At 49.6% G+C, this 11,880-nt stretch overlaps 1 protein-coding gene across 1 annotated transcript in view; it reads left to right on the forward strand.

The window, feature by feature from the left end:
• Positions 1-11,880, forward strand: part of SPTBN2 (spectrin beta, non-erythrocytic 2) — a 78,798-nt gene that overhangs the window by 51,607 nt on the left and 15,311 nt on the right. The window contains exons 20-28 of the mRNA XM_015411947.1: positions 747-971; positions 2,239-2,328; positions 3,993-4,265; positions 5,093-5,223; positions 6,322-6,526; positions 7,490-7,864; positions 8,633-8,877; positions 9,124-9,262; positions 10,263-10,347. Coding sequence (XP_015267433.1) covers positions 747-971; positions 2,239-2,328; positions 3,993-4,265; positions 5,093-5,223; positions 6,322-6,526; positions 7,490-7,864; positions 8,633-8,877; positions 9,124-9,262; positions 10,263-10,347 — 1,768 coding nt within the window. The remainder of the gene's footprint in view (positions 1-746; positions 972-2,238; positions 2,329-3,992; positions 4,266-5,092; positions 5,224-6,321; positions 6,527-7,489; positions 7,865-8,632; positions 8,878-9,123; positions 9,263-10,262; positions 10,348-11,880) is intronic.

The following is an 11,880-nucleotide window of genomic DNA, read 5'->3' on the forward strand; positions in this document are numbered from 1 at the left end:
GTTGGCGGGCGCCACATGGTGCCCCCCCCCCCTGCTCCGCAGTGAATTCCTTCTGGGCAGTGAGGTGTTTATGATCTACCCCACCCACCACCCTGCTCCCTGGTCTTTGAATGGTCCCATCTGAGCATCGGGATCATCTGTTTGTCCCCCAGGGTCATAGGCCTGTCTTTCCAGTCTTTATCTGCTGCCTTGAGGGGAAGAACTGTGAGCTTGGTGTTGCCTGTGCAAGTACATTCAGTAGGAAGTAGCTTTCTTTGGCCACCCAAAATAAGATGCTGGAAGCCTCCAGCCCACAAATGATGGAGCTACTCCCTCTGTGGTTTCTTGGAGCTGATGTTTCTAGACCTGACATGCTCACCTCTGCCTGCCATGTCATGACCAGGATTTTCCAGTACCATGTTTTGTTTTTAATTCCTCCCCCCCCAAAAACCCCACCTTGCTCTGATTTTCCCCCAAAATCCCGTGCAGTTGTAGTACTGCAACTGAAGGTATTTTGATAGGGAATGTGGAAAGGGTTAAGGCAGGACTGATGCCTGAGTTCGGAAGAAGGGAGCTAAGCATCCTAATTCATATACAATTGCAGAGCTTTTCATCTTCTTAGATTGCTGCTGTTGTTGAGGTCAGTGGGGGGGGAACATAAGACCCCATTGTTTTCCATGATTGGATTATTGGATGCAGTTTGGGGAGCTGCAAGCCCTGTTGTGCTTCCGCATTCCCTCCATCCTCCTTTTTCTCTTTTGTTCTAGATGCTGGAGAATCAGATGGACGTTCGTGAGAAGGAGGTGGAAGGCCTCAAATCTCAGGCGTTAGCCCTAAGTCAGGAGGACTCCAACACCGTGGAGGTGGATGGCAAACTCCAGGCAGTGGAGAACAGGTTTACAGAGCTGAGAGCACCTCTGCAGGAGCGCTGCCAGAAGCTGCTGGCCTCGAAGGAAGAGCATCAGTTCAACCGGGACCTGGAGGATGAAATCGTGAGTTGCGGGAAGGGCTGGGCCCCAGAGCAGGGCTGCAGGAACAAGAGGGAAGAGGTTGCATTTTGCTTCCGCCAAGCAAATCCTTAATGCAGACAAACTCTTCTTCGCACAGAGGGCTGCTTCTAGTGCAGGGATAGACAACCTTCGAAAAAGGCAACATCTACATTTGAAGAGGCTGGCATGCGAGCAAGCAAAAGGGGAGGGGGGAGGCCGGACACACTCAGAGCAAGCCAGCCACACTGCCAGCATCTCAGACATTCACCTTTCGCTCAGCTGGTGATTGGACAGGTCTGGGAGGTGACAATGAGCATAAGCCATGCCTGTTGCTTTCTCCCAGCCCACTGGTCTCAGCAGTGCTGCCAGTGCCTTGGTTGCCTGGGCAGAGGTAGGGTTGCCAGCTGGCCTGGAGAAATATGTCCTGGGGAAGTCATTTATTTCTGTGTCATGGAAAGCTTTAGCTACCCGTTTCCAAGAATTAAGGTTCTGTTAAGGGGACAGGACATTTTTCTCCACAACCCTGGCTGTAGATCTGGCCCTGAGTCCCAAGCAAAATGGACTGCTGTGCCACTCTCGTCATGCATGACGGCGATCGCCTCCCGTTGTTCTGCTGAGTGGCCTTTTAAAAGCAATAGCATGAGCAGCGTGATACAGAAATGTTAAGTGGGGATTAGTCACCCATGCAGGTCTTCCAGAAATGAATCTGTGCCTGACAAAAGCCTTAGCTCCAGATTCATGTAGGGACTATCGTGTTCTCCACATGGTGACAATCGTGCAGTCTCATGAGCTCAGAAGGTAAGAGGCTTAGGGAGTACCTACTCCATTCTCATTTCTTGGCGGATGCAGGGCAATGCTCAGAGATCAGCCAGGCTTCATCACGCTTTCATTTTGTGATTGCCCCTGAAAGCTACCAGGGTGGAGTGTCAAGGTTTTTGGTCTCCATAGCTCTCACGCATGGCGGGGGCAGGGAGAGATGGGGCATGCGAATTTCATTAATGGACCCTTTCTTTTCCCCTATAATCAGAGCAGTGGATTAGGGCCCACTCTCCTCCTTCCCAGAGAGGCTGCTTCCTCTACTACATAAAGCAGAACAGAGAATTCCAGGGTAGCCTTGCTTTACTTTTCTGACAGTGATCTTTCTGGTGGGGAACTTTCTCCTTGTTTGGGGGGGGAAAATGTGGATAGCGGAGAACTGAGATGCCAAAGGGCCCCCTACAGAAAGAGACACCTGGCATTTCTCAGCTGCCTTATTCCCTCCTCTCTGCAGTTGTGGGTGAAAGAAAGGATGCCCATGGCAGTTTCTACCGACCACGGCAAAGATCTTCCCACTGTCCAGCTGCTGATTAAGAAGAACCAGGTAGGACATGCCAGGTGTGGGATCTGTAGGAGCTTGGGGAAGGGGAAAGGATGGAATGGATAGCAACCAGGTCTTGAAGCTGATTAGGTCCACAAGAAAACACCTTTGGGTAATCAGGCTGTTTAACAGTAATGCAAGAAGACTACAGACTAATCCTCGGCGCTTTGCAAATAAGCTCCTGCAAGTTACTTAGACACATTGCACTGATCCATTCTGCTTACGGCAGTGTCTTCCTCCAGTGGAAGAGCCTCCTGTGTCTGGGGGAGGCTCCTTTCACCAAGGCAAGGTGCTATCATTAGTGGAACGGATCACTGTAGATAAATAGGTACCACTTCAGTGGGGAAGGTAACGGGAATGTGTTTAGTCATGCCGGCCACATGACCACGGAAACGTCTTCGGACAGCGCTGGCTCTTCGGCTTTGAAACGGAGATGAGCACCGCAACCCTAGAGTCGGACTCGACTGGCTTTCGAGCAAGGGAACCTTTACCTTTACCTTTTTACCACCACAGTAGTCCTTTGTGGCCTCAAAAAAAAAAAAGAGAGAAAGAAATCTCAAGAACCAATTCTTTTCCAGTTTGCAAACGTTTATTTACCTGGTGATTTGGGGGCCACTTTTATTCCCCATGGGTGACCAGGCAAGTAGCTACTTACCAGTCTAAATGAGCATTGTACTTCTGCAAGACCACTACGTGTCTCTAGGCCTTCAGAGTTTTCTACAGTTGCAGCTATGGAAGTGTACCGCTTGCATCGTTTCCAGAGATGAAGAGCCTTTTGCACGTAAAGAGCAGTTACTTTTTTCTCACTCTCTAGTTAGTAACACCCCCTAACCTGGCTCGCTCAGGTTAGCCTGATCTCGGCAGATCTCGGAAGCTAAGTGGGGTCAGCCCTGGCCAGTATTTGGATGGGAGACCACCAAAGAAGTCCAGGGTTGCTATGCTGATGCAGGCCATGGCAAACCACCTCTGATTCACGTCTCTTGCCTTGAGAACCCTTCAGAGTTATCATAAGTCAGCTGTGACTTGATGTCACTTTCCACCACCAGTTAATAACACCTTATTCACTAACAACAGGCAGATTTCCATATGTCAGTCACATACAGGAAGTATTGTTTCAGTTCTGTATGTAAAACTCTGCCCTCTACTGAACCAGTTCTTTTTTCTTCCCCATGCCTTCACCTCCTGGCTCATTTTCTCAGTGACTCAGAGTTCCTCTTTTACCAACTATACATAATCCTTCCTGGTTTATGGAGCCTACATGAGTTGTTTCACCTAGCCCTCACTCCTTTTCCCCTTAGCTCTCCTTTCCTTTAAATGTCTTCTGCTTTTTCTGCTTGACCCACCTGTCCATCCGTTCTCTCTCCTCTTGCCAAAGTGACATCATACTTTTCTCTCACAAGTTGCAGTGTTTGCTAAAATTCCATTACAAGCATCTTCCCCTTAACCATGAACATTCCATGACCTCTCTACAGCTCAGCCAAAGCTCTGTGTGTGTGTGTGTGTGTGTGGTTTCTCTTTCACAAGCAATAACATTTAACTTGACAATGGGTATATAAAGGTATATACTGTGAGAGATTTAGCAGCAAATTCTGGGAGTTGTGTTAGGTATCTCTTCCCAATGCAAGCAGCGCATTTATTCCTTTTGTTCCTCTTTTTGACACCTTCAGACCCTGCAGAAGGAGATCCAGGGTCACCAGCCACGTATAAACGACATCGTGGGGCGGTGGCAGAGGTTGGGGTGCAGTGGCCTGGAAGCGGACCTGCAAGGCCGCGTGGAGGCATTGCAGGAAATGTGGCAGGAGCTGCAGAACCAGGTGGACCTGCGGCGTGCGCGCCTGGAGCAAGCGCAGATCGCCCAGCAGTTCTACTTTGATGCCGCCGAGGCAGAAGCCTGGATGGGTGAACAGGAGCTGCACATGATATCAGAGGATAAAGCAAAGGTAAGGGATGCGTGTCTGAGCCATGCGTTTTTAAAAATGAGAGGTGCTGGGGCTTGTACCTCCCTGCAAGTCACACCCAGAAGCCCTTCCTTCTCCTGATCCCTAGGGGCATAGAAGCGGATGGGACAGTGAGGGATAGGACCCTCTGCACATGCTCAGAGACCCTTTCTTCCTTATTGTTTTATACATTCCAGTCCTGAGCACTGAAAACAGGATGGGAGAGGAAGGTGTGCTTCTCCCCCCCCCCCTTGGGAATGTCTTCAGCAATCACTTCTCTGCAGGGAGGGGATTACTTGCCTAGAAGTCATCCTCTGCATCCAGAGACTTGCCTTGCAGTTCCTGATCTGTTGGGGGAGCCAGGGAGCAATGTTCCCTCTAAGCTGTGGAGTCCTGTGAGCACAAATTCTATTTGGTGAGCTCCTGGCATTAAAGTTGTGAGTGAGCCATTTGGTTGCTGCACAAATTAGTTTGCTTTGTGGCCCTCCTTCCTGAGCTAAGGCAAACATCTGTGAGCTGGAGGCTAAAAAACTGTGAGCTAGCTCACACCAACTCAGCTCAGAGGGAACACTGCCAGGGAGACCACCTGTAGTTCTGCAACAATGAGCAGGGGAAGGCACTCTGCACGTGCTCAGCTGAACTCTTCTTTGCATGTATGGACCAAATCCTGATGTGGCATAATCGATTCCGGGATTAAGCCCTGGCTCAGATTTGGCTGCTGCACTTGCCAGCCTTCTTACCCTCTTCCTGTGATTGTGCTTCCGTTAACCCCTGCTTTCTGAACTGAGGGAAGGGAAAACCCTTCTCCCACGATGTCTCCCCTCCAATAGGATGAGCTGATTGCCCAGGCCATGGTGAAGAAACACCTGGTGATGGAGCAGGCCTTGGAAGACTATGCCCAGACCATCCACCAGCTCTCCATCCAGAGTCGCGACATGGTAAACAAGGGGCACCCTGAAAGGTAAGGCAGCCACTGCCTTTAGTCCTGCCTTGCTTCATATCACCAGATGTGATGCTGCTAGAGCCCCACAGTTATCAACCCAGTGGGGTTAGGTCCGGTTGACGTCCAAGGGAGACTCCTCAGCCCTGCCTGATCCCAGTATATTTTTATCCCCTCCTCCCTCCAAGGAGCTCAAGGGGGCATATCTTGAGCCTCCTTCCCCATTTTATCCTCACAACAGCTCTGTGAGGTAGATTAGTCGTGGGCACTCAATGAAATTGCTGAGCAGTCGTGTTAGAATGGATAAAAGGAAGTACTTCTTCACCCAAAGAGTGATTAACAGATGGAATTCACTGTCACAGGAGGTGGTGGCAGCTACAAGCATGGACGGCTTCAAGAGGGAATTGGATAAACATACAGAGCAGAGGTCCATCAGTGGCTATTAGCCACAAGGTATAGATAGGAGCTCTTGGTCTGGGGCAAGTGATGCGCTGTATTCTTGGTGCTTGGGGGGGCAACAGTGGCAGGACTTCTAGTGTCCTGGCCCCACTGCTGGACCTCCTGATGGCACCTGGTATTTTTGGCCACTGTGTGACAGTGTTGGACTAGATGGGCCATTGGCCTGATCCAACATTGGCTTCTCTTACGTTCTTATGTTTTTATTAGTCTGAGACTTTGTGAGTGGCCCACAGGCAGCTGGTTACCTTCACGGCAGAAGGGTCCCAGGGTCAATCTCCAGCTAAAAGATCTTGGTTAGCAAGTGCTGGGAAGGACCTTTCTCTGCCTGTGACCCTGCAGAGCAGCTGCCTGGCAGGGTAGCCACGGTCTGTGAGTTCTGTGGTTCACCTGAGCGGGATCGGGGGGTTCAAAAGCCAAAGGTGCTTGTCATTTGGGAACTTTCTATCTAGCCGCATCTTAGAGTCCAGCAGGCTTTTCAGGGTGTAAGCGTTCAAGAGTCAAACCTCCCTTCATCAGGCAGAAACTCTCTTTTTTGAGATCAGGGGCAGTAAGGAAAGAGGTGAGGTAGGGCGTTGCATGAGCACAGCACAGCAGAGAGCCATCCTTGCACACCAGTAGACACTAGTGGTTATATAAATGATATCCGTCCCTTTCCGACAGTGAGCGGATCAACCTCCGGCAGGGCCAAGTGGACAAGCTGTATGCCAGCCTGAAGGACCTGACTGAGGAGCGCCGTGCCAAGCTCCAGGAGCATCTCCGCCTGTGCCAGCTGAAGCGGGAGGTGGATGACCTGGAGCAGTGGATCTCGGAGCGGGAGGTGGTGGCGGCCTCCCATGAGCTTGGGCAGGACTACGAACACGTCACGGTGGGTCTTCTGGATCATCTCCTGCATTAGGGCTGGGGCACTATTTGTTTTATTTATTCTGGTTTTACCGGTTACGGGAAGTGTCAAAGAACTGTGAAGGCCTTGCCCACTGGAAAGCTCGCTCGACTTCCTTTCCACCTGCATCTGAGACTTCAGCATTGTTCAGACCAAGTGGATTTTCAAATCAATAAGGGCTAGAAACTTGGTATTTGTATTCCACCCCCCCCACTTCAAAAAAAAGCTGAGGATCTGCTGAACATATTCCCCCCCCCCCACTTCAAATGAAAGCTGAGGATCTGCTGACCCTCCCTGGCCCGAGGGAGGCTAAGTTAGCCTTCTCAGTGGTGGCCCCTACCTGGTGGAACAAGCTCCTGGAGGAGATCAGGGCCCTGCGGGACCTTTTACAGGTCCGCAGGGCCTGCAAGACGGAGCTCTTCCGCCAGGCATTTAAGTAGGGGCCGCCGCTGTTGCAGGCTAATGCCACTGCAGGCTTTCACTGCAGATTGTTACATCTAAATATGGCCTTTGGTTTCAACAACTATATGGACTAACGACAGAAGACATCTGTGGACATCAGGGCAGTGGCAATTTATTTCTGCAATTTACCATCGAGATGAATTTTAATCTGCCGCCTGCACTTTGTATCTATAATGTTTTATGGCATGTTGAATATTAGGTATTTTAATGTAATTTATGTTTTTATTGGAAGCCGCCCTGAGCCCGCTTGCAGGGAGGGTGGGGTATAAGTTTGAAGAAATAAATAAATAAATCTCAGGAAGCTGAATTCTTGTACCCTTTCTCCATTTTCCCCTGGACTCTACACACACACACTGCCTCAGAACTGAGCGATATCCTGCTTAGGGGCAGCCAAACAGACTATTCTTTCATATGCCTCGGGGTGGCTCTATGGTTTGTTCGTGCTCTGGTCTTTATGACACTTAGCTTGCTCTGTCTTGCCCTCAGATGCTCCGGGACAAGTTCCGGGAATTCTCACGTGACACCAGCACTATTGGCCAGGAGCGGGTGGACGGTGTCAACCGGCTGGCTGACGACATGATCTCTGCTGGTCACTCTGAAAACGCCACCATCGCTGAGTGGAAGGACAGCCTCAATGAGGCCTGGGCAGACCTCCTTGAACTCATCGACACCCGAAGCCAGATGCTGGCGGCTTCTTACGAGCTACACCGATTCTACCATGATGCTCGGGAGACCCTAAGCCAGGTCCAGAACAAACAGAAGCAGCTTCCTGATGAGGTGGGGCGTGACCTTAACACTGCTGAGGCCATGCAGCGGATGCACAGCGCTTACGAGCATGACATCCAGGCGCTCAGCACTCAGGTATACCTCCTGATGGGGAGGAGAAGAATTTAGTCTGGTAGGAATTCAGAGGCAGGTTAGATGAGCTCCAGAACGGGGAGCCAAAGACTTAGGGATTGCAGATAGAACCATCAGGGGTTCACGAGGCCCTTCCTTTTACAAAGGTTCCCTGGGTGGTCATCTAGAGATAGATCAAGATGGGTAGCCGTTTTAGTCTGTCTGTAGCAGTAGAAAAGAGCAAGAGTCCCAGTAGCACCTAAAAGACTAACAAAATACGGGGCAGGGGGTATGAGCTGTCTTCAAAGTGAGCAATGACTCACGAAAGCTCATCCCCTGCCACATATTTTGTTAGTCTTTAAGGTGCTACTGGGACTCTTGCTCTTTTCTACTGCATCTAGAGATAGTTATTAATCACCACAGGTGACCATGCAAATGTCTTTTCACAAGTTTGATCTGGGATACATATATAGATTACAAACACAAAACTACTGTTGAAGCTCACATGAAGACAATCTGTTCGATGTAGTAAAAAAAGGCACTACTCATTATTAGAAGGCACAATCAGTCTCATTTAACCTTTTCTTTTTCATCTGGTTATAATACTTTTTTAAAAATTGCTTGTTTATACCCCGCTTTCCTCTTCAGTGGGGTCCAAGGTGGCTTACAACATTGGTCTCTCCTCCTCTGTTTTTCTCCTGAACAATGAAAAGCGCTCCTCTAAGCTGGACGCTTCCAGAATGGCTCTTTATGCTGAAAGACCCTGACCCTTGTGGTTTGTTTGGCTGGCAGGTGAAGCAGGTGCAGGACGATGCGGCACGGTTGCAGAAGGCCTACGCGGGCGAGAAAGCAGACGATATCCGAAGACACGAGCAGTCCGTGAGCGAGGCTTGGGCTGACCTGCTCAGTAGCAGCAACGGCCGCCGGCAACTCCTCCTCGACACCGTCGACAAGTTCCGTTTCTTCCGCATGGTCCGTGACCTGCTGCTCTGGATGGATGGAGTCAATCTCCAGATAGATGCTCAGGAGAAGCCCAGGTAAGGGGACACGTGAGCAAAGCTCTGGTAAACTGCTGCAGCCCCGTACCAGCCCTCCTTGGATGTCAGTGTGTAGTGAGGCCGGACTGGACCCTCGGGTGCCTAAATCTCTGGAAGCGTGCTTGGAGAAGTGGCCTCCCCATTCTCCCTGTCCTCTGCTTAAAAGGGACTCGGCTGCCTTTTTGATAATCGCATGCCACCCTGGTGGCCTGCCAGCTTCTCCTGGTATTGCTTTGCTTCTCGCAGGGATGTGTCAGCTGCTGACTTGGTCATCAAGAACCACCAAGGGATCAAGGCTGAGGTTGAGGCCCGGACTGACAGCTTCAACGCCTGCATTTCCATGGGCAACGAGTTGCTAGCCAAGGGCCACTATGCCTCTGACAAGGTGAGAAGGCCCCTCCGAATTAATAGCACTGTTAACTCTTTTGCATGGGGGAAACTGATTTAAAATTATGCGCATTTATAGTTTTAGTTTTAGGTAGCCTATTCCCCTCCCCAGTGACAATAAAATAACAGAATGGCTTAAAATGGACAGATAAGAAGCTTGCCGTTGTGGCTTTAAATTACAGGAGAGAAGCTCTTTGAATAACCTGAGCAATAGCCAGGACTCTGATAGCTGTATATAGAAAAGAGAAATGTGGCCACAGTGTGGCTTCTCTCTTGCTTGTGCTGCGGTCATAGATAAACCGCATCTTCCTTCACACCAGTGTTAAAAGTTGGGAAGTTGCTTCCTCTCATTGTTTCTTGTAATTGTAAATGTTACTTGCTTTCTATATTACTGAAGTAAAAGAATAAGGGGTGTGATATGAGTGGCCATCATCGTCAGAAGTCCCTAGGGTCTGGAAAGTGTTCCAGGAGGGCTTGAATGAAGTTTGGAATTATCTGGACTGGAAAGAAGAGTGTTGTTAAAGGAAAGAATGCTTTCCTAATCAAGAATACTGGTAGCTGAAGGGGGATGATGTCAGGAAACTCAGTACTTGTTTCTAACAGCCATGATACATGATTGGGAGGTTCAGAAGAAATGGGATAATGTACATCATTGGCGTGATGTGGTCCATGGGGTCGCGAAGAGTCAGACTCGACTGTGCGACTGAACAAGAACAAAAAACATCAGTATTATTGCATAGGGGGAGTAGTGGTGGGGCTCTAAACCTCCTCCCCAACAAACTGGATTTGAAAGTATTCCTGATAATTGGGTACCCCTGACGGATAAGCTTTTAAAATGTTCACTTTGCCATTTGAACTGTGTGTAGACCCATCATGAGGGGCTTTTCAGTGTCTGGGTACTGTCTCCTCTCCACAAATGAGCTTTTGTGACCAGGTTATTTTGTCATCTTCTCCCCCCCCCACCCCCCCCGGCCGGTTCCTTCCTCTTTGTTGCTCAGATTACAGAGAAGTTGACCCAGCTTCAGGACCGACGCAGGGAGATCAGTGACAAATGGCGGGAGAAAATGGACTGGTTACAAATAGGTAAGGTGGAAGCTCGGCAAGGGGGTGTTTTTCGGAGAGCAGCGTGGGGGAAAGAGCTGGGTTGGCTCTGGAGTGGGTGGCAGAAATCAGTGAGTAATCAATGCGCTTAGGGATTATCCCATTTTACCCTTACAATAGCTCCTATAAAGAAAGTTAGGCAAAGAGACTGTGATTTAGCCAAGGCTATTGTAGATGAACAGGGATCTGAAGTGAGGTCTCTCCAGTCAGAAGGCAGCGCTCTGTCTGCGTGGCTCTTAAAGCAGGGCTATTTTTGGGCAGGAACGCACAGGAATGGAGTTCCGGACGGCTCCTGAGTTGGCCACGCCCAGCAGGAACTAATTAGCATAACAGGCCACACCCAACAGCAGAAATTCATTAGGATTGGCTACATTAGGGGTGTGTGGCCTAACATGCAAAGAAGTTCCTGCTACAAAGAAAGCCCTGGGTTTTGACAATAAACAAAGTAAACAGAATAAGAAGCAAAAGGTGGGTGTGGCTGAATGACCACACCTCTGGTAACGAGGGCTGTGTGGCCTAATATGCTAATGAGCCGTGCTGTCAGAGGTGTGGCCTAATATGCAAATGGTTTTCCCCTCTTGGGTGTGGCCTATTATGCTAATGAGTTCCTGCTAGTGAGTTCTACAAAAAAGCCCTGTCTTAGAGTACTGTTCTGGTTTGCTCACTCTTGCTAGGTGGAGTGTGACAAGCTGCAGTCTCTGGGTGTCTCCATATCGGCAATATGGGAGTGATCATACAGGCCTTCCTGGCAAGGCTTTTGTAACGATGACTGAGATAGTGCTTTGAATTCTCCCACTCTCTCCCACTCTTCTTTGCTTATTCTGTGATGGAGGGCCAGATCAGATGTGCAGTGGGAGTTCTGTGTCCAGTGGTCCCAGCAGTTTTGAAAACCTAATTGTCACATACGCAGGGGCCTGATTCAGATTGGGACCACAGCATGAGGGCAGAGAGCGTTTAACCCTCCCCTCCTACCTACAGATCTTCTTCGTGGTCTCTGTGCTTCACACCAATGGGTTTAGTGCGCCTGCGCTGACCCAACCGGTGCCGTAGCAAGCTATGTTTCAAAGGATTTTCGCGCGAGTCCCACTGAGCATGCGCAGGAACCCCAGCACGCATGCCCAGAGGGGACGGGCGCGGAGATCCCGCCAGTTCTCTCTCTACCGCCGCGTTGAAAGGACCTTTTTGCCTTTCCTCCTGACCGGATAGCTATTACTGCCTTCGGGCCTTTACCTTATTTCTTGTTTCTTAGGATCATCCTTTATTTTATTTCTTTACTTCAGTTTACAAAAAAAAAAAGAAGAAGAAGAAGAAAGAAGAAAAGCGAGAACTTTTGTTTTTCTGAGGGACCGTATGGAAAAGAAAACGAAGAGGAGTCAGAAGTGGGGCTTTTTCAACCGCTGTAAGAAGTGTGGAAGTAAATTGGCCCCTCCAGATGGCCATGAACTTTGTTTGTTCTGCTTAGGCGAGTCACACAGAGCGGATACTTGTAAGCATTGTGCTAAATTTTCTAATCAG

Source organism: Gekko japonicus, unplaced genomic scaffold (assembly GCF_001447785.1).
Source record: "Gekko japonicus isolate JY-2015 unplaced genomic scaffold, Gekko_japonicus_V1.1 scaffold563, whole genome shotgun sequence".
In the NCBI taxonomy this organism is placed as follows: Eukaryota; Metazoa; Chordata; class Lepidosauria; order Squamata; family Gekkonidae; genus Gekko; species Gekko japonicus.